This window comes from Callorhinus ursinus, unplaced genomic scaffold (genome assembly GCF_003265705.2).
Source record: "Callorhinus ursinus isolate GAN/ISIS: 27379988/994484 unplaced genomic scaffold, GSC_fseal_2.0 scaffold25, whole genome shotgun sequence".
In the NCBI taxonomy this organism is placed as follows: Eukaryota; Metazoa; Chordata; class Mammalia; order Carnivora; family Otariidae; genus Callorhinus; species Callorhinus ursinus.
The window spans coordinates 32,096,305-32,119,869 of NW_027397087.1; the positions used below are offsets into that span (position 1 = coordinate 32,096,305).

At 40.1% G+C, this 23,565-nt stretch overlaps 1 protein-coding gene across 10 annotated transcripts in view; it reads left to right on the forward strand.

Moving 5' to 3' along the window:
* IQCH (IQ motif containing H) overlaps positions 1–23,565 on the forward strand; it is a 218,485-nt gene that overhangs the window by 64,581 nt on the left and 130,339 nt on the right. For all 10 annotated transcript variants that reach the window (XM_025884587.2, XM_073877244.1, XM_073877245.1 and 7 more), the window contains 2 exons: positions 6,370–6,490; positions 13,210–13,338. In XM_025884587.2, coding sequence (XP_025740372.1) covers positions 6,370–6,490; positions 13,210–13,338 — 250 coding nt within the window. The remainder of the gene's footprint in view (positions 1–6,369; positions 6,491–13,209; positions 13,339–23,565) is intronic.

Sequence of the window (23,565 nt, forward strand, 5' to 3'; positions counted from 1 at the left end):
GCAGACAACAGGGAAGGAGACGCTACAAGAGAGCAAGCAGACTGTCAGGGCAGAGCTGCCCAAGAATGTACAAGGGGGAAGGAAATGATATGGCCACTATACTGATTTATTATATAAAGGCCAGTATTTCACCCAGAGCTAACAAAAGTGGAGGGGGAGAGACAACCATGGGCTGCAAAAGACAAAGCCTAACCCGGAAAAAAATATAACTCAAGGAACAGAAGGAATTTTCTCACAATTTCTTCACATTATAGCGCAGCTTGATAGGAACATAAATTACGTAAAACTAGAGCTCAGCCATGAGATGATAGAATAGCAGAATGAGATAAAAAGGGAGGTTGCAGACATAAGGAAACAAATTGAATACCAAAATACTTTATGGAACTAATAAATAAACCATAAATAGGAAGAACAGAACAGACACTGCTGAACACTGAAATATGGGCATGGAGAAAAGACTGTAAACACAGAAAAGGCAAAGGAAAAAGACAAAGGAAATTAATTAGAAGCTAATAGATATGCATCGTAGTTTGTTACAGGCTAAGCTGCTGTAACAAAGAAATCTGAAGATATAGTGCCATAAATAGACCAGTTTATTTCTCACTCACAAAAACAGTCCACAGGTGAGAAGTCTAAGGTTGGCAGGACAGCTCTGCTCCATGACAGGGAGCATAACCGAGAGAGGGTTCCTTCTGTCTAGATGCTGTCTCATCTCATTCCTGTGGTTGGTTACAGACACTCTCCTTCCAGTGGCTGAAGCTGACTCCTCTCTACACCCATGTTTCAGCCCACAGGAAGGATAAAGATAGTCCAGGGCAGGCATTCTAAGGAGATGGCCCAGAGGTTACACTTATCACTGCTGCTTACGTCTTACTGGTCTCAATTTGGTCACGTGTCCACATTTAGCCACCAGAGACACTGGAAATGTAGTTTGGACTGGATAGCCATATGCCCAGCTAAAAGCATTCTATTCTAAAATGAACCAGGAGAGAATGAATAGTTAGGTACCACAACATGAAATATAAAGATGAGCCAACATTTAATGACACTAGGTGTCTCCAAAAGAGAGAACCCAGCAAATGAAAGAGAAGCTGTATCCAACGATATAATGAAAGAAAATTTTCCAGAAGTGAAGAACAAATGAAATCTTACAGGTGGAAAGAAAGCACTGAATCACAGGAAAATTTGATTTAGAGTATTACAGCAAGGTATTTTCTAGCTAAACACCTGGACTTCAAAAACAAAGAAGGTTTCAGACATCCAGGCAGAAAGAAAAATCACCCACCATTCCTTACCCACAAGGGGTAAGGAATCAGGCTGGCATCAAATTTCACAACATTCATTGTAGAAGACAATGGGTCAGTGTCTTCAAAGTTTTGAGAAAAGAAAGGATTACCCCAGATATCATTTAAGTATAAATACCCATGAACACTTGCTGGAAAGGACTGCTTGATAACCAAAGGCAAGCAACTAAGAAATCAATCAAAATAGGGGCGCCTGGGTGGCTCAGTCGGTTGAGCATCTGACTCTTGATTTCAGCTCAGGTCATGATCTCAGGGTCCTGAAATCGATCCCTACAGCAGACAACAGGGAAGGAGTTGTCCGGGCTCCATGCTCTGCGGAGAGCTGGCTTGAGGATTCTCTCTCTGTCCTTTCCCTCTGTCCCTCCCCCTGTTATCTCTCTCTCAAAAATAAATAAATAGATGAACCATAACAGACTCTTAACTGTAGGAAACAAACTGAGGGTTGCTGGAGGGGAGGTGGGTGGGAGATGGGATAATTGGGTGATGGGCATGAAGGAGGGCACTTGATGTAATGAGCACTGGGTGTTCTATGCAACTGATGAGTCACTAAATTCTACCCCTGAAACTAATAATACATTATATGCTAATTGATTGTAAATAAAATTTAAGAAATAGATAAATAAAAATCTTTAAAAAAAATAAGTCAGTCAAAACAAGAACTCAAGCATGGAGAAGCCATGACACTGGATCTGTTTACATGTAGGATGACTACTAAACAATCCTAGCGATTATGGTTTCAAAACAGAATGCGGATATTATAAATCTGGACAATGTAAAAATAATAATCTAATAAAAAATTGGGAGGTGAGGGAGAGGGGATGAGCATAGCAAGAGAGTTCTAATGTTCTCATCTTTTGAAGATGGGGGTATATTACTCAAATTTACAACGTGATTTAAAAAAACCTAAATGTTTTTCATAATCACCTTTATTTAACTATAGGGCAGGAGTCCACAAACTACTGCCTGAGAGTGGACCACCTGTTTTTGTACATAAAGTTTCATTAGAACATAGTGCCACCATTTGTTTACATATTGTCTGTCCTACTTTCCAGCTCTAACAACGGACCAGAACAGCCTCTAGTATTTACTGTCTGGCCCTTTAAATAAAACAAAAAACAAAAACTGCCAACCCTTGCAGAGGAATCTTTTTCAACTCATAGGAATCTTGTGGTAAAGAAATATTGACTTGAGGTTTCATAATTTGTTAAGTTTAATTCAGTCTTTCTCCCTCCTATTAAATTCATGTCAAAAATTAAGTTTAATAATGTAATATAAATCCTATTTTTGTAAAATGATATATTAATCATTCCAAAGATGTCAGGGATAATGGATCACCTAATGATATTTGGCATGGTTTCTTAAACCTTCATCTTTTTGTTTTTCTGCATTAATTGGAATCTTTATAATGAGCATATATCATTTTTTACCAGAATCATAAAATAGGATGGTTTTTCTATTTGAAAACACGAGAAGCAAATATACCAAGATATTAACAATGATTAATTCTGGCTGGCAGGAATGTGATTGCTCTTTTCTTTTTTAAGCTTTTCTATGTTTTTTTAAATTTTGAAAAAACAATTAAGCTGTTATAGAAGGTTTAGGCATAAAGCGATAGAGTTTTGGAAATAGTCATGACGCACCAGATATAAAGAACATTGTTCTATTTCTATGATAGTCCATATCACCTATAAAACTACACAGCATGGTTCCAGGCTAAAAAATAAAGCATGACATAAAGGAGAAGCCAGAAGCAGATGATATTCGACTTCTGTTAGGCAATCGGCACTGGTTTCTTTCATTTTTGTTAACCTACCGTTCCAGTTTTGTCCCCCACCCACCCTCCTGGTACATACACACCATACTCCAGCCACACCAAGAGCCTCCCCTTCCCTGAAATCTTCATCCATCTGTATGCTGTTCTGCTTTGTCACCACCATCCTTTCTCTCTATAATTGCATCCTCTTCTCCACGTGATACATAATTCAATACTTCCTTTAAGACACAATTTAAATATCACTTACTGCAGTCCATCCCAACCTTGGCTGCACATCAGAATCACCCGGGGAGCATTATAAAAATACTGAGGCCCAGGCTCCAGCCAGCTATTCGGATTTATTTGCCCAGAGTTGGGGCCCAGGCAGTAGTATTTTTAAAAAGCTCCCTGAGAGATTCCAACACACAGCTGGGGTGCAGTCGCTGTGAAGCCCTCCTTAACACCAGCCCAGAGTCAGTGACTCCCTCTTCTGCACTCCCATCGCCCTGAGCGTGTCCACTCCCCATGAAACTTAACGCCCATCGTATTAAAGTTAGTGTTATATAGTAAGTGCTCAAGGTTGTTCCATGCCTTCTCCCTCCAAGCAAGCAAATGCAGAGGTGGTTGTCTTACCACCGGAGCAGGATGGCGGAGTGGGCTCATGTTGCATGCCCAGTGACACGGCATGTGGGATTTATTTCTGTAATCTCGAGAGGATGTCAACCCCAAGTGTAACCCTCTTCTGCATGCCCCTGCACACACACACGCACACACACACACACACACACACACACACACGCATGCATGCACGCACGCGTACACTGGGTCTGGCTTTTACATTGTTGAGATAGATGCAATTGAAACAATTAAAGAAACCAGCTGGCTGCCTGACAGGATCCCCGTATCATCCGCCTTCCACCCTCTCCTTTGTGTCACACTTTGCATTGTGTTTTATGTCAGATCCTGCTACTTTGGCTTTCAAGAGCAGGTTGGCAGGTGTACTTTGTCAAAGGCTTTCAGAAAATCCAGATAAATGATGCTCTGTGCCCTGAAACTGCCAAACCTGTACTTTACATCTTCGCAATGCTGGGCAATTTTATTTAAGTGGAATCTTTCTCTCTTCCTCCGATTTACCTTTGCCTCCCTGACCCTGATATCAATCAGACAAGCGGAGACCCTTCCCTTTTTGCTACTGAAAATCAGCTATGCACATGCCAGGCCTGCAGTACAGTACCTTGGGTGATCAGGAGATCCTGGAGGCCACCCGGGTCTGGTGGTGAGGTGAGGTGAGGCGAGGCGAGCTGAGGATGAGAAAGAGACCACGGTGGATGGGCAAGATGGAATTGCCATAATAACACGACACGCACATGAACCCCTAGCTGTCATTAAGGCAAGGCCCATGGAGGGGCGCCTGGGTGGCTCAGTCAGTTAAGCATCTGCTTTCGGCTTAGGTCATGATCCCAGGGTCCTGGGATCGAGCCCCATGTTGGGCTCCCTGCTCAGCAGGGAGTCGCTTCCCCCTCTCCTTCTGCCCCTCCCCCTGCTTGTACTCTCTCTTTCTCTCAAGTAAATAAATAAAATATTTTTTTAAAAAAGGCAAGGCCCATGCCACTCCCCTTTCCTCTTCCAACTCACCTGGAAGGCAGGAGATTGCGCTGTCTACTCTTTCCTTGTCACTGGGCGTGCAACATGAGCCCACTCCACCGTCCTGCTCCCGTGGTAAGATAACCACCTCTGCATTTGCTTGCTTGGAGGGAGAAGGCATGGAACAACCTTGAGCACTTACTGAGCACTTATTATATAACACTAACTTCAATACGATGGGCGTTAAGTTTCATGAGGAATGGACACGCTCAGGGTGATGGGAGTGCAGAAGAGGGAGTCACTGACTCTGGGCTGGTGTTGTGGAGGGCTTCACAGCGACTGCACCCCAGCTGTGTGTTAGAATCGCTCAGGGAGCTTTTTAAAAATAGTTATTTTAAACTGTCCTCACCAAATGTTTGGTGTTCACAGGATGGTAGCTGTTTACAATTTCGCTTAAGGCCCACATCCTTTGTTCACACAGACATTTTTTAGCCAATAGATACTTATTTGGGGAAGTGATTTTCTCTCCCCCTCTCAACTCTTGATGAATTTCCCTTTCCTTTCCCATGAACTTGAGGAGCAATAAGGTAGGGTACAACGGAGTCCAATGGCAAATTTCACTAATGTAAAATCAGATAAATCTTAAAATTGAATAAGCTGTGTATTTCTAGTATATTGTGTGACCTGAAACAAATCTACTAGCCTTTCCGTCTTGGTTCTTTATTAGTTAAAGAGCAAATTGTTACCTAGTTCCTTTAGAAGTTATGAAGATTAATTAATGTTTGGAAAATGATTTGAAAATTTAAATCAGTATATAAATACCAAACAGCTGCATCTTCCCTGCTGGGAGGGCCCAGGTAATTCATAACCTCTTCTAATAAAGGTAAAAATAGCATACTTGAGCTATACAATTAAATGTGATTTATATGCAATACATATTAGTCTTTAAAAGCTAGAAACCATTTAATAGAAACAATTCATATTTCATAACTATAATAAAAGCACTTAATGACTTTAGAAAAGATAATCATCTACTGTAACTGATCTAGATATCAGGTTTTTAACTCTATCTGAGATTTTCAAGAGTCCACTCAAAGATCATTTTTAACCTATTAATGTTGACTGATACATTTACCTGTTTTTTAACCTTTTGTTTGTTTGTTTTGTTTTAGAGGGAGGGAGAGAATCTTAAGTGGGGCTCCATCTCACAACCCTGAGATCATGACCTAAGCAGAAATCAATAGTCAAACACTTAACCAACTGAGCCACCCAGATGCCCTTGATACATCTATCTTGAAATTCTCCCAGTTCGCTTGTTGATTTTTTTTTTTTTTTACTCTCACAACTCTAATATGTATTTCCTGGGAAATTTGCCTGTACAAAACTTTGCTGTATTCAAAACCTCTTCTGTCAAGATTTAGCACTTTTATTTCATAGTCATTAAAATTGAACGAAATCTTAATAGTTCCTTTATTAACTACTATAGTGACTTTGCATAGTGGAAATCATAACATGTTAATTGGATTTAATTAACTATTTTAAATTACACAAACTCCTCACAGTAGACAATAGCACAGGGTACTCATGAGCAATAAAATTGGAGCTGCTATTGCTACTTTATTAAAACTTAATGAAACTATTCATAACCTTATTTATTGTTTACAAGAAGAAAACTGTGTTCATTTTGAAAGCAAAACTGTCTGCTGAAACAAATCTTTGATTGTCTAGGTGAAGGTTCAGAAGTTAATGAAAGGGTCTACCATATCCAACCTCACCGTTCTACCAGCCTCGCATCGCACGGATCCCTACTTCACACCCATACCTGTCCTACAAGCAGATGCCAGGAAAGGTTAGTGACTCAACGACCATTTTATGTGCTTAGGAATCTACAGGAAAGAGCATTGAGGAGGGATAGGGGGCCTGAGTTTGAATTCGGGCTCAGCTACTTATGCTCGTAGGTGACCTCAGACAAGTCGGGGTCTTCACTCTGGCGTGAGTTTGCTCCTCTGTAAATCAGAAATTTGGACTAGACAACAACTAAAGTCCCTTCCACCTCTGAAACCCATCATCTTACAGATTTAATATTGATTGAGATGTTGGTGTTATTACGTGTTAAAATTATTGTGTTTATGTGGTATTATTAGAATTTTTCAAGTTTCTGAGCAGATAGTTTCTGATGATATTCTGGTAGCATTTAAAAAATGTATTTCAATATACTATTATACAAAAGTATGAAGCCAGAATTAATGTAAGTGGCATTTAAACCATGCATGTCTCAGTCTAAATTCTAGTGTTCATGAAACCAGTGGGTTTCTAGTTTTTAAAACAAAAGGTCATATCATCTTCATCTCAGTATCCCTAGTGTCCAGAACCATGTTGGTTGAATGAATAAGTAAATGAATGACTAAGGACTGCGTGTTTCTCTCTGCTACTTAATTTAACTGGCTGAAGTGTTGAAAAATGCCTAAGTGGATCCCCTTTTGTATCTCAAATATAACCAAGTGAGATGGTCTTTAATTATTCCCATCTTACTTTCTATCTGTTGTCTGGAATAGTTTGGACCTAAAGTTTCCCAAAGGTTCTCTTGGACCTTGGAGGTATAAAGTTCTCCATCTTGTCTACTGTTTACTGACCTACTGCTGGAGGAAGAACAACAGAACTCAGGAGAACCCAGCATCATTATATATCCCTTAATGTGTGAAGTTCACGACTGTAACTATTACTTTTCTAGTTATAAACCATTGTTGTTCGGAGATCTTTGTGACATATGATTTTACTTAGTTTACATATTTACTCCCTGGGAATACGGAATGACTCCAGCAGAGTTCTTGCTTTAGTACCATCTTCTATTCTTCCTGGATCAAATTAAGATGAATGAAATAGTGAATGAATGAATGAATCAATCAATCAGGGTCCACTTTAGCAATAGACATAATGAAAAAAATTGCTGCAAAACAAAAGTGAATCTAGAACCATGGCAACTTGACCCAGAAAAAAAATCACATTTTCATCCCTCAGTGATCCACCAGAGAACACATGACCTGCCATAATATTTGTAATTAATCAGCCAATTAGTCAACATACATATATTGAGTACTCACCAAATGTCTGGTACTGTGCAAGGTGATAGAAACGTCAAGAAAGCTCAGGCCACAGAAATGTGGACACAGTGTCTAGATTTTTACATCTTCCTGATGCCCTTAATGTCATCTCAGATTCACACAAGTCCAGCCAGAGGTGAAGGATTAACAACACCCAGAAGAGAGAGTTGTTTTGGAAAATGCAGGGTGAACTTCCTGACTTTTTCTCGAAATATCTTGTTACATCCAAAAAAGAAAGCAAGCTTTTCTTTTCTTTTCTTTTCTTTTCTTTTTAACGGTTAAGAATATATGTCTCACAGTACACAAACCAAACTTTCAGGCTGTGTGTGACCTCTGGCCAGTTGCTCTCTGGTCTTGATTGATTAATCAACTCCAGACTCTACAAACAAGGCAGGCCTGACCTGGACCTTCCCTCCATTCTCTGCTAACTGCTTTCTCTACCCTCCACCACATGCCCTTCCCCTGCTCCTCTCCAGGCCAACCACATTTTCATATGGACCTTCACAAGTGCCTCTATCTCTGCCGGGAAACCTGGAAAAATCACTTCCTTAAGCATCTGTCTTTTCCTTCATAGATGATCACAATTTGTGACTCAATTATTGTGACTTTATTTAACATCTTCAACTCTCCTAGAGGCTCTGTGAGTTCTCTCTGGCTCATCACTGTATCCCCAGCCTCCAGAATAGCTCCTGCCACATAATAGGCACTTAACAAATATCCATTGAATGAGTGAATGTCTATTCCCTAACCCATTCCACGGGAAAGTAAGAGTGTTATGAAAGTTTAATGAGACAATGGTGTTAAGGGATCATTTCCCAAAACAGGTAAAATCATGGATCTTATACAAATTTAAAATGAACTCATGTCAAATATTTTATTTATTTAACATGTTGATTAAAAAAGAGATCTGTAGGGGTCCCTGGGTGGCTCAGTTGGTTTAGTGTCCAACTCTTGGTTTCGGCTAAGGTCATGATCTCTTGGGTCTTGAAATCAAGACTTGGGTCAGGCTCCACGCTCAATGGGGAGTCTGCTTAAAGACTCTTTTCTTCTGCCCCTCCCCCCACTTGTGCTCACTCTCTCTCTCTAATAAATAAATCTTTTTAAAAAAAGAGGGAGAGAGAGAGATCTGTAGAATGTCACAACTGGTTTAAAAGAGAATCCAAAGGACCATATTTATAGCTCAGGAATATTAAAATAAATTTGCAAATAGATGCAAAATTGACCTTTCTGTGGGAAGGAAGAGTGTCCCTTCACCAGGCAGAATTTATTTTCAAGTCTATAAATAAGACTGATTTGCATTAATATCAGTTTTTTGTTTTGTTTTGTTTTTTTACAAACTAACCTTAATCTCTACAGAGTTGTGAAATAGCTCCGTCAAAAACTAGGTCCAGATAATCCCTGAAGGCTTCAGCATTCCATTCAAAAGGTATCCAGAAATCTCTTTTGCTCATTCCAAAACTTAAACAAAAATATTCTTACAGTCTTCCACCGTTTTGATTAAAAAGATTTCCAAAAAAGAAAAAAAGTCAAAAAATAAGGCTGTTCTCATTAGGTTTGTCCTGATTACTTACACAGGTGCAGCAAGAATAGGCTATCTTAAGTTTGCTCTGCTGGAAATTTTCATAAGGAATCTTAGATTGAACTTTCAAAATCCTCTATTATTTGCTATCTTAAGGCTAGGAAATCAAGCCCAAGAAACTCTGCCCACCACATTTCAACTACAGGACCTACAAATTTGGGTAATTTCCTCTTTTCTAGAGGTGCTCCAAATATCCTAAGGTTCTTGGGCCTGGACATGACCTTCCTACCACCTGCAAGAATGAAAACCCTACAAGCCATGTACCAGGCCAGGTTTTTGGGAAGGCTTTGTAAGCACTGGCTCCATAAAGTCAACCTTAGTTCTTTAAAAGTGACTTGTCATTCATGATTAATAAGTATCACTCTTAAATATGAAATTCCAAAGTCTTGGTTGCATAAGTGATTTTTCCAATTGTATCTTAGTAAAAGGAGAACAGATTTTTATTGAAACTATCCAAGTAACTATATTGCCATGAAAAGTAAAGAGACTCAATGACAGTTTCTGAATTTGGGAGATGAGGGGGAGCACATTTAAAGGATTAGAAGTTTGATTTCCTTATTTCCTAGAAATCTTAAGAATACTCAATTTACATAACTTATTTCTCTCTGTAAGTCAATCTGAACAGAGCTCCTTTAATTTGAGACTTTACAGTCTAATTTATTAATACCATCTGGAGACAGAAAAACATTCTACATTCACAATGAGAGATAAAGGCCTTTCTGAATTACAGATACATAAACATACAGATACAGACAGGGCTTATAGCTTCAACTCTACAATTTCAGCTACAGATGAAAAATAAACACAGAAACACACCGACTGGTCCAGATACCACCTTCTTTGTGGGCATGACATTCCTAGTTGATTTGAGCTCAAAATACACAAGTGGACAAGCAAAAGACTAACAAACTATATTCTCTATTGTCCTCTCACTCAACAGGGAATTAGATCTCTGTTAGGACATTAATCCATTTATGGAGACCACCAAATTCCCAGTCACTGTAGCTACCAATAAGGAATAACTTAGCCATACATGAAGCAAAAAGAAAAACAAAACAAAAAATTAATAGGAGTAATACTAAAATCAGAAAAACAGACAATAAAGTTCTATTGCCGCTTTGAATTCGCCTGGGGGTGCTAAGAAAATATATGCCTAGACTTGGTTCCCTGTGCTGTGCATCATTTCTGGCAATTTCAGGTGAATCTTCTGCTCATCTTGGTGAGATCTCCAAAATTATTAAAGGACAGATATATTTTAAAGTAAAACCATGACTCTTATACAACTATAAAATGGAGACATCGAAGATTTTATTGAACTCATTGATTAAATGAAGGAATCAGTAGGATGTTACAATTGGTTCCTAGGAGAATCCAAACAAATCAAGAATAGTGAAATAAATTTGCAAATGGACACACGACTGGCTTTTTGGGGGTGACAGAAGCATCATCCCTCTGTGTGACCGAGTTCATTTGCATGCATATAAAACAAGAAATATTTGCACTGCTTTCAGTTTTCTATATATTAACCTTAATCTCTAGAGAATTGTAAAGTAGACTCATCAAAAACAAAGGTGATTACAGGGTCAGATAACTTCCAGAGGTTCCAGCATTTCAATGAAAAGATACCCAGCCTCTTTTGCTTATCCCAAAGTCGTAACTTTTTCCTTCCAATGGTAAATGTACACACATGTGTTTATCTAAAATTAAGTCAATTGCTCCAACCAGTACTAAAGCAAAGGTTAAAATCATGCTTACATTCTTTGGGATTCTCTCTGAGTGCAGTAATGAAAATATACTGAATTAGTAGGAGCTCTGTTTTTCACATCTGCAAGTCAGGCAGAGTTCTTGGAAACGGGATTTGATACTTAAGGGTGGAAAATAGTTGTGAGGACACAGAATTACTCTTAATATTTTAAGGTAGTTAAATCTAGTGTTAGAAAAATTAAATCCTGAAGTCCTAATTTCAAATGGGGCTTAAAGAGTTGTACTCTGGATGAGAAGTTCTTAAATTTAAAAGTACAAAAGATTGACCTGGAGGGCTTACTAAAAAATGTAGATTACTGTTATGTCCTGGAGGCTTCAATAATACAGATTCCCAGACCCTGACTTCGGAAGTTGGGACAGGCCCAAGAGAGGGCCCAGAAGTCTTCATTTTTAATAAGAAATTCTGCCCCCCCGAAATGATTCTGCAGTAAGCAAACTGAAGATTTCTCTTTGGAATCATTGTTTTACAAGTGAAGTCTTCTCCAGCTCCCCAATCCCTCAGTGATCCTTTCTCTGAATTCGTGTAACACTAGATTTTAGCATCCTTAATAACAACATAACATCGTCATCGAGGTCCTCAGGCAAACAGAAACCATATTTGTTCCCCTTAGAATCTGTGCCAACTTCTTCAACTTAATTCAGCTCGGTACACAGCTTGCAGACGAGGATTTCCTTGAGACTCAGAGTTCCTTACTTTCCTTCCTATTACATGAGAGCAACAAGAAGCTGAAGCCCTATCACAAGTTTATTTCACATCCTCCCTGAGTTTCTGGGTTTCTGGCTTCAACACAATAGGTCCACCTTAATGAAAGCATTGCCCCTGCCAGAAGGCTTTGCTCAATTATTCATTGATTCATTTAGTTGTTTATTTATTTCACAGTCTCTTGTCCTTCAAAAGCCCTGGTACCAGGGACACCTGGGTGGCTCAGTCGTTAAGCATCTGCCTTCGGCTCAGGTCATGATCCCAGAGTCCTGGGATCGAGCCCTGCATCGGGCTCCCTGCTCAAGGGGAAGCCTGCTTCTCCCTCTCTCATTCCCCCTGCTTGTGTTACCTCTCTCGCTGTGTCTCTCTCTGTCAAATAAATAAATAAAATCTTAAAAAAAAAAAAAAAGCCCTCGTACCAGCCATGCTGACATAGTATGAGTTCTAGGGATTGTAAATTAGGATCATTAATATTATCCATGTTTCCCAGTTACACTAAATTCATCTATTTAAGCAATCACATCTTCTGGTGACATGAGAAATGTCTAAAAATAACTTTCTTTTGTTGTTGTTGTTTTGTTTTGTTTTTAGAGAGAGAGATTGAGAGCGGAATGTGAAGGGCAGAGGGAGAGGGAGAGAGAGAATCTTAAGCAGGTTTCACGCCCAGCACAGAGCCCAACACTGGGCTCAACCTCACGACTCTGAGATCATGACCTGAGCCAAAATCAAGAGTCAGCTGCTTAACCGACTGAGTCACCCAGGCACCCCTAAAAATAACTTTCTTTTATAAAATATGACTCATTGTAACAACAGGAGAATAGATACAAGCACATAGATTTTCTTTCTTTCAGAACAAAACCTCTCCTTAGTTATGAAGACCGTGTACTTGATTTCTCTGAATTTTAAAAAGAGTAACAATATTATCAATCATTGAAATGTTAAGTATAAAGAAGTTTTAGTTTGCACTGAAATTATATTTCTACCTTAAAATGAAATTATCTTTTTTTTTTAAGATTTTATTTATTTATTTGTCAGGGGAGAGAGAGAGCACGAGCCGGGGGGGAGTGGCAGGCAGAGAGAGAAGCAGGCTCCCCACTGAGCAAGGAGCCTGATTTGGAGCTCGATCCCAGGACCCTGGGATCATGACCTGAGCTGAAGGCAGATGCTTAACAACTGAGCCACCCAGGCGCCCCACTCCGAAATTATCTTAATACAAGTTTATTTCATAAAACCACTATGGGAAATGCCATTTTATCTTAGGTTAGAATATTAGGCTCAAACGAACGTGTACTCTAATGGTTTCTTCATGCAAAGGATTAAGGCACTAGATGTGCTCTCACAAATAAGAAGACTATTCATCTAGATCTCAGACTTTGTAGAAATGCTTGGAGTTAAAGTCATATTCTAACCTTCCTTCTCAGGGATTTTAAATATGATTGAACGAGGACTGATTCCACCGACAGCAAGGATTACCTTTCAGAACCCACCCATTATCCCGAGAGCAGCTCCTCTGCATAATTTTGATGAAGCACGTAAGATCCCAGCTGCCGGTAAGACAGCCCTGCCTGTATGCTTAGCTGGCGATACTCAGGAATTACCTCCCACCAAATCTAGTCTTCCAGTATCCAACTTTTATCTTCAATGATAGGACAAGATGAAAGCTGTAAGGGTTCTAAGTTTCACTTGACCGAATAAAGTAACTTTAGTCTCTTTGTCAAATACCTATGCACGGCCTGTTGTGTCAGAAGGTTGGTATTTTCAAGGGACTTGCAGCTTGGTTGGGAAAACAAGACAGATAGAACAAAGATAAATAACAATACAAAGAAGCAAAGAATAAAAACCCAAGAGTTGTTAAAGTCTAGTGCTACAGGTGTTCAAAGGAACAGTTGTGGAGGGGCGATATAAGAGACTTCAAAGAAGAGCCTGGATGAAATAGGGTGTCCAAGAAAAGTGTCAACCTGGATTCTACTAACTACTTGCAGAAGCCCAGGCAAGCCATTTACTTTCTCTGGGCTCCAGCTTCCCCAGTTATAAAATGAAGGGCTTTGGGCTAAATGAACTCGTCTGTTCAACAAATATTTGTTGAATGCCTGCTTTATCAAAGGTAGCTTTTAAGGGCTGGGGATCTAACAGGGAATAAGTCAGACAACATTTCTGCCCCCAGGGTGCTTACATTCCAGTGGGAGAAACAGATAATAAGCAGGTGAGTAAATGAGAATTTGAGCTAGTGGTAAGTGCTAGAAATTAAACCATATGAATGAGATAATGGTAAGGAGGTGGTCACTTTGCTTGTAAGGGAAGGGTCAGGGAATGCATCTTCAGAAGACGTATGAGGCTTGGGTTGAGGTACAAAGGATCAGAAGAAGCCAGTCAGGTGAAGATCTAGGGAAAAGCATTCCAGATATAGGCCAGCACAGATACAAGGGCCTAAGGACTAAGGAGAGAATGAGCAAGGCTGGTGTGGCTGGAGAGCCAAAAGCCAGGGAGAGAAGGGAGGAGATGAGGATGGAAAATAGAGAGGAATGACACGACATAGCCTGGAGCGGAGACTACGAGTTGTCCTCAATATTCATTCTTCCCTACTTCCACGGTAATGGAGTCGTGCATGGGCACATGTCAGCTTAGCTAAAGACAACATTTCCCAGGCTTCCTTTCAGCTAGGTGTGCCCTGTGACCAGGTTCTGGACAAAGAGGATGGAAGCAGAAGTAGGAAGGGAAACTTCCGGGCTGAGCCCATAAGAGGAAAGGAGCATGGTCTCCCCCTTTCCTTTCCCCTCTGGCTAGCTGGGAGGCAGATGTGATAGGCAAGCACGTGAGAGCCACAGGTGGAACTCTGTGTTCCATCCCCGAGTCTGGCAGAGCTGCCCTACCAACCTGGGACTGTCTTCCTTCCAACTCTTGTGCGAGAGAGAAATAAACTCTTAATTTGTTTAAACCACTCTATGTATTTTAGGATCTTTCTCTGTAAACATCTTTCACTACAGCAGAACTACATGGCAGCCTTTCAAACCATGATGAAGAGTTGGATTTAACTAAATACAACAAGAGCCCACTAAAAGGTTTAAACAAGAGGATGAAGTGATCTGATTTATATTTTAATAAGACCATTCTGACTACTTTACAGCTAATGAATCATAGGGGAGCATGAGTGGAAACAAGAAGACTAGTTAAAGGCTATGTCTGTAAACCATATGAGAAATGACAGTGGATTTGAGGAGGTGTCAGAGGATATGAAGAGAGGTGAAAAAAAATCAGGTAGAATTTTGGAAGTAGAGCCATGATGACAGGCTGATGGATAGGAGGGAAACAGAGACATTATGGACAAACATGTATAAATGTATGAATGAATTATGTATGAATGTGCCCCAATTTTGTATCCATTCTACTGTTGATGGGAATTTCATGGTTTATAGTATAGGGCCATTAGGAATAATACTACTTTGAACATTCTCATACATGTCTTTTAATGCATATACATATGCATTTCTGCTGGATACATATCAAAAAGTAGAATTGCTTTGTCATAGGGTATACATATGCTCAGGTTTAGTAGATCTTGCCAAACGATTTTCCAAGGTGGTTAATGATGATTTATTTTCCTACTAGCAGTACATGTGAATTCCAGATAATATATATCTTTGTCAACACTTGATTTCAGTTTCATGTCTTTTAAAAATTTTGGCCCTGCTGATGAGTTTGTTGTGGTATCTCTTTGTGAGTTTAATCTTCACTTCCCTGATGACCAATAAAGTTGAGCAGGTTTTGGTAGGTGTATTCATCCTTCGAGTATCTTCTTTTAAAATGTGATTTAAGACTTTAACCTATTTTTTGAAAAATGGGTTTTCTTTCTTTTTCTGGGTTATTTATAGGAATTATCTATACATTCTGGATTCTAATCTTTTATCAGTTATATGTATTGCAAATAATTTTTCCTACTCTGTTTTGGCATTTCATTCTCCTACTGGTGTCCTTTTTCAATAGAACTTTTGATTTTGAGATCATCGTAGACTCACATAGAGTTGCAAGAAATAATACAGAGAGATCCCTTGCACTCTTAACTCAGTTTTCCTCAATAATAATGTATGGCAAAACTCTAGTGCAATATCACAACTGGGATATCAACTGGGATATCAACACAGCCAACATACAGGATATTTTCCTCACTGGGAGGATATCTCATGTTGTCCTTTTATAGCCACATGCACTCCTCTCCCACCCACACCCCTTCAACAATCCCTGCCAACAACAGTCTGGTCTCCATTTCTATAATTTGGTCATTTTAAATATGTTAAATAAATGGACGCATGCATCGTGTAACCTTTTGGAATTGGTTTTTGTTGCTCAGCATAATTCTTGGAAGATTCATCCAGATTGTTGTTTATAGCAATAGTTTGTTCCTTGTTATCGCTGACTAGTACTCCATAATATGAATGTAGCACAGATGTTAAACCATTCACCTATTGAAGGATATGTGGTTTGTTTCCAGCCTGGGGCTACTATGAATTAAGCTGAATGTGGACTGGATTAACTGACTCATATGCAAATAACAGAGTATAGAAAGGGTAAAAATAGAAAATTTACAGTTCAGAAACCTGGCAAACCCTAACTTAACCAAATGACCATGGTTAATACCACCAGGGATGCCATGTTGATAGCCTATGTCCTCTGATATGATGTGGTAAGGAGGGGACTTCACCTCTGTGGTATTCTGCCTAAAACCCCATAACCTCATTCTAACTATGAGAAAGACATCAAATAAACCCAAACTGACAAAATTCTACAAAATACTTATACTCCTCAAAACTATTAAGGTCATGAAAAATAGGGAAAGACTGAGAAACTGTCACAGACCAGAGGAGACTAAGAAGACATGATAACCTAATACACTATGATATCCTGATCAGATCTTGGAAGAGTAAAAGGACAGTATAAAAACTAGTGATGGTGGGGGCGGAGCAAGACGGCGGAGGAGTAGGAGACCTGGATTTCGTCTGGTCTCAGGAATTCAGCTGAATAGGGATCAAACCATTCTGAACACCTACGAACTCAACAGGAGACCAAAGAAGAGAGTAGCAACAACTCTCTGAACAGAGAAGCGACCACTTTCTGGAAGGTAGGACGTGCGGAGAAGTGAATCCGAGGCGATATTCGGGAGGATAGATGGCGGGGGAGGGGGCCTCCGTCGGCCGCTTCTGGCAAGTGCTAGAGCCGCAGAGCACAAAATCGGACCTTTTAGAAGTCAGCTCCGCTGAGGGACGTCGCTGCAGTGGCTAAGCTGGGGGTGGAACCCTTGTGGGACAGTGTGGTCTCAGGACCCTCGGGGTCACAGAGAGACCGGGGGTGCCTGAGTGCGGCAGAGCTCCCAGGTATCGGAGCGGGGAAGCCGGCTGCAGAGACGGAGCCGAGGCTCGGGCTCTCAGCTCGGGGTGGCCATAAATCATGATCTGCGGCCCAGTCGGGCCACTGCTCCTCCAGCAGGGACCCAACAGGCGGCAGAGCCGGGGAGACTCCCCTTCCTCCCCCAGGAGGAGCGGCGCGGGAGCGCACTGCAGGGATCTGCTGGGTTTGGAGACTCCACATGGGGTCGGGTGCCAGACATAGAAACGCTCGGTCACAGGCCGGGTGAGCACGGAGTGCGGCCGGAGACCAGGGAGACGGGAATGACTGCTTTTCTCTGGGAGCACACTGAGGAGCGGGGCCCCGAGTTCTCAGCTCCTCCGGGCGGAGATTGGGAAGCCACCATTTTCACTCTGGTCCTCCAAAGCTGTACCAGAGCTTGCAGGGAACAAAAGCTCCTGAGAGCAAACCCGAGCAGCTTGCTTAGCCCGGACCGACAAGGGTGGGGCAATTCCGCCTCTGGCAAAGACATTTGGGAACCATGGCAACAGGCCCCTCCCCCAGAAGATCAGCACGAACAGCCAGCAGGCCAAGACCAAGTTTACCGATCAATGAGAACGGGAGAACTCCAGCCCTACGGGAATACTGCACATAGAATTTGTGGCTTTTTTTTTACCATGATTCATTAGTTTTCAAAGTTAATTTTTTTAACTGTTTTTTTTTTAATTTTTCTTTTTCCCTTTTTCAACCAACATCTTATCAATCCCTTTTTTAAAAAAACATTTTTTATTTTTCATTTTTAGAGTCATATTTTATCCCTGCATAGTAGTTACCCTTATTTTTGGCATATATATATAAGTTGCTCTCTCTTTAAAATTTTGAGATACAGTTTCTTCTAACAGATCAAAATATACCCTAAACCACTAGTGTATGGCTTTGTTCTAGTCTCCTGCCTGATCACATTCTCTCCCTTTTTTTTCTTTTTTTTTTTTAAATCTTCTTTCTTTTTACAAACAACTTCTTATCTTATCAATTCCTTTTATAAAATCTTTTATAATTTTCATCTTTACAGTCCATCCTTCCATCCCTTCATTGTATCAACCCTTATTTTGTACATATATCTTTCTTCCTTTAAAATTTTAGGAGGCACTTTTTTCTAACAGACCAAAATATACCCCAAATACACCCAAAATCTAGGGTGTGGCACTGATCTATGCACTAGCCTGATCATATTTGATCATATACTTTTTTTTTGTATTGTTCTGTTTTTGTTTTTATCTTTTTCTTTTTGTTTTTTTTTTCCCTCTTTCTTTTTTCTTTCTTTCCCTTTCTTTTCCTCTGATTTCAGGTCTTTTCTGATTTGTATAGAGTATTTTTGCTGGGACATTGTTAACCTATTAGCATTTTGTTCTCTCATTCATCTATTCTCTTCTGGACAAAATGACAAGACGAAAAAAATCACCTCAGCAAAAAGAACAAGAGGTAGTACCGTCAGCCAGGGACCTACTCAATACGGACATTAGTACGATGTCGGACCTAGAGTTCAGAATCATGACTTTAAAGATACTAGCTGGGCTTGAAAAAAGCGTGGAAGTTATTAGAGAAACCCTTTCTGGAGAAATAAAAGGACTAAAATCTAACCAAGTTGAAATCAAAAAGGCTATTAATGAGGTGCAATCAAAAATGGGGGCACTAACTGCTAGGATAAATGAGGCAGAAGAGAGAATCAGCGATAGAGAAGACCAAATGATGGAAAATAAAGAGGCTGAGAAAAAGAGAGAGAAACAACTACAGGATCACGAGGACAGAATTCAAGAGATAAGCGATACGATAAGACGAAACAACATTAGAATAATTGGGATCCCAGAAGAAGAAAGAGAGAGAGGGGCAGAAGGTATATTGGAGCAAATTATAGCAGAGAAATTCCCTAATGTGAGGAAGGAAACAGGCATCAAAATCCAGGAGGCATAGAGAACCCCTCTAAAAATCAATAAAAATAGGTCAACACCCCGACATCTAATAGTAAAACTTACGAGTCTCAGAGACAAAGAGAAAATTCTGAAAGCAGCTTGGGAGAAGAGATATGTAACCTACAATGGTAGAAATATTGGATTGGCAACAGACCTATCCACAGAGACTTGGCAGGCCAGAAAGGACTGGCATGATATCTTCAGAGCGCTAAACGAGAAAAATATGCAGCCAAGAATACTATATCCAGCTAGGCTCTCATTGAAAATTGAAGGAGAGATAAAAAGTTTCCAGGACAAAAAAAAAACTAAAGGAATTTGCAAACACGAAACCAGCCCTCCAAGAAATATTGAAAGGGGTCCTCTAAGCAAAGAGAGAGCCTAAAAGCAGCATAGATCAGAAAGGAACAGAGACAATATACAGTAACAGTCACCTTACAGGCAATACAATGGCACTAGGGGCGCCTGGGTGGCTCAGTCATTAAGCGTCTGCCTTTGGCTCAGGTCATGATCCCAGGGTCCTGGGATCGAGCCCTGCATCAGGCTCCTAGCTCAGCAGGGAGTCTGCTTCTCCCTCTCCTGCTCGCCCTGCTTGTGCTCTCTCTCTCTCTGTCAAATAAATAAATAAAATCTTTAAAAAAAAATACAATGGCACTAAATTCATACCTTTCAATAGTTACCCTGAATGTAAATGGGCTAAATGCCCCAATCAAAAGACATAGGCTATCAGATTGGATTAAAAAACAAGATCCATCAATATGCTGTCTGCAAGAGACTCATTTTAGACTCAAAGACACCCCCAGATTGAAAGTGAGGGGATGGAAAACCATTTACCATGCTAATGGACACCAAAAGAAAGCTGGGGTGGCAATCCTTATATCAGACAAACTAGATTTTAAAACAAAGACTGTAATAAGAGAAGAAGGACACTATATCCTACTTAAAGTGTCTATCCAACAAGAAGATCTAACAATTTTAAATATCTATGCCCCGAACATGGGAGCAGCCAATTATATAAGGCAATTAATAACAAAAGTGAAGAAACACATTTGACAACAATACAATAATAGTGGGGGACTTTAACACCCCCCTGACTGAAATGGACAGATCATCTAAGCAAAAGATCAACAAGGAAATAAAGACTTTAAATGACACACTGGACCCAATGGACTTCACAGACATATTCAGAACATTCCATCCCAAAGCAACGGAATACACATTCTTCTCTAGTGCCCATGGAACATTCTCCAGAATTGATCACATCCTAGGTCACAAATCAGGTCTCAACCGGTACCAAACGACTGGGATTATTCCCTGCATATTTTCAGACCACAATGCTGTGAAACTAGAACTCGACCACAAGAGGAAAGTCGGAAAGAACTCAAATACATGGAGGCTAAAGAGCATCCTACTAAAGAATGCATGGGTCAACCAAGAAATTAAAGAAGAATTTAAAAAATTCATGGAAACCAATGAAAATGAAAACACAACTGTTCAAAATCTTTGGGATACAGCAAAGGCAGTCCTGAGAGGAAAGTATATAGCAATACAAGCCTTTCTCAAGAAACAAGAAAGGTCTCAAATACACAACCTAACCCTACACCTAAAGGAGCTGGAGAAAGAACAGCAAATAAAGCCTAAACCCAGCAGGAGAAGAGAAATAATAAAGATCAGAGCAGAAATCAATGAACTAGAAACCAAAAGAACAGTAGAACAGATCCACGAAACTAGGAGCTGGTTCTTTGAAAGAATTAACAAGATTGATAAATCCCTGGCCAGACTTATCAAAAAGAAAAGAGAAATGACCCACAAATCAACAAAACCATGAATGAAAGAGGAGAGATCACAACCAACACCAAAAAATACAAACAATTATAAGAACATATTATGAGCAACTCTATGCCAGCAAATTAGATAACCTGGAAGAAATGGGTGCATTCCTAGAGATGTATCAACTACCAAAACTGAACCAGGAAGAAATAGAAAACCTGAACAGACCTATAACCACTAAGGAAATTGAAGCAGTCATCAAAAGTCTCCCAACAAACAAAAGCCCAGGGCCAGATGGCTTCCCAGGGGAATTCTATCACACATTTAAAGAAGAATTAATACCTATTCTCCTGAAACTGTTCCAAAAAATAGAAATGGAAGGAAAATTTCCAAACTCATTTTATGATGCCAGCATTACCTTGATCCCAAAACCAGACAAAGACCCCATCCAAAAGGAGAATTACAGACCATTATCCTTGATGAACATGGATGCAAAAATTCTCACCAAAATACTAGCCAAGAGGATCCAACAGTACATTAAAAGGATTATTCACCATGACCAAGTGGGATTTATCCCTGGGCTGCAAGGCTGGTTCAACATCCGCAAATCAATCAGCGTGATACAATACATTAACAAAAGAAAGAAGAAGAACCATATGATCCTCTCAATAGATGCAGAAAAAGCATTTGACAAAGTACAGCATCCTTTCTTGATCAAAACTCTTCAGAGTATAGGGATAGAGGGTACATACCTCAATATCATAAAAGCCATCTATGAAAAACCTACAGCGAATATCTTTCTCAATGGGGAAAAGCTGAGAGCTTTTCCCCTAAGGTCAGGAACGCGGCAGGGATGTCCACTCTCACCACTGCTATTCAACATAGTATTAGAAGTCCTAGCCACAGCAATCAGACAGCAAAAAGAAATCAAAGGCATCCAAATCGGCAAAGAGGAAGTCAAACTCTCCCTCTTTGCAGATGATATGATACTGTATGTGGAAAACCCAAAAGACTCCACCCCAAAACTGCCAGAACTCATACAGGAATTCAGTCAAGTAGCAGGATATAAAATCAATGCATGGATATCAGTGGCATTCCTATACACCAACAACAAGACAGAAGAGAGACAAATCAAGGAGTCAATCCCATTTACAACTGCACCCAAAACCATAAGATACCTAGGAATAAATTTAACCAAAGAGGCAAAGGATCTGTACTCAGAAGACTATAAAATACTCATGAAAGAAATTGAAGAAGACACAAAGAAATGGAAAAACGTTCCATGCTCATGGATTGGAAGAACAAACATTGTGAAGATGTCAATGCTACCTAGAGCAATCTACACATTCAATGCAATCCCCATCAAAATACCATCCATTTTTTCAAAGAAATGGAACAAATAATCCTAAAATTTGTATGGAACCAGAAGAGACCCCGAATAGCCAGAGGAATATTGAAAAAGAAAAGCAAAGCTGGCGGCATCACAATTCCAGACCTCCAGCTCTATTACAAAGCTGTCATCATCAAGACAGTATGGTACTGGCACAAAAACAGACACATAGATCAATGGAACAGAATAGAGAGCCCAGAAATGGACCCTCAACTCTATGGTCAACTCATCTTTGACAAAGCAGGAAAGAATGTCCAGTGGAAAAAAGACAGTCTCTTCAACAAATGGTGTTGGGAAAATTGGACAGCCACATGCAGAAGAATGAAACTGGACCATTTCCTTACACCACACACAAAAATAGACTCCAAATGGTTGAAAGACCTAAACGTGAGACAGGAGTCCATCAAAATCCTAAAGGAGAACACAGGCAGCAACCTCTTCGACCTCAGCCGCAGCAACTTCTTCCTAGAAACATCGCCAAAGGCAAGGGAAGCAAGGGCAAAAATGAACTATTGGGATTTCATCAAGATAAAAAGCTTTTGCACAACAAAAGAGACAGTCCACAAAACCAAAAGACAACGGACAGAATGGGAGAAGATATTTGCAAATGATATATCAGATAAAGGGCTAGTATCCAAAATCTATAAAGAATTTATCCAACTCAACACCCAAAGAACAAATAATCCAATCAAGAAATGGGCAGAAGACATGAACAGACATTTTTCCAAAGAAGACATCCAAATGGCCAACAGACACGTGAAAAAGTGCTCAACATCGCTCGGCATCAGGGAAATCCAAATCAAAACCTCAATGAGATACCACCTCACACCAGCCAGAATGGCGAAAATTAACAAGTCCAGAAACGACAGATGTTGGCGGGGATGCAGAGAAAGGGGAACTCTCCTACACTGTTGGTGGGAATGCAAGCTGGTGCAGCCACTCTGGAAAACAGTATGGAGGTTCCTCAAACAGTTGAAAATAGAGCTACCATATGATCCAGCAATTGCACTACTGGGTATTTACCCCAAAGATACAAATGTAGCGATCCGAAGGGGTACGTGCACCACAATGTTTATAGCAGCAATGTCCACAATAGCCAAACTGAAAAGAGCCAAGATGTCCATCGACAGATGAATGGATAAAGAAGATGTGATATATATATACAATGGAATATTATGCAGCCATCAAAAGGAATGAGATCTTGCCATTTGCACCGACGTGGAGGGAACTGGAGGGTGTTATGCTGAGTGAAATAAGTCAATCAGAGAAAGACATGTATCATATGACCTCACTGATATGAAGAATTCTTAATC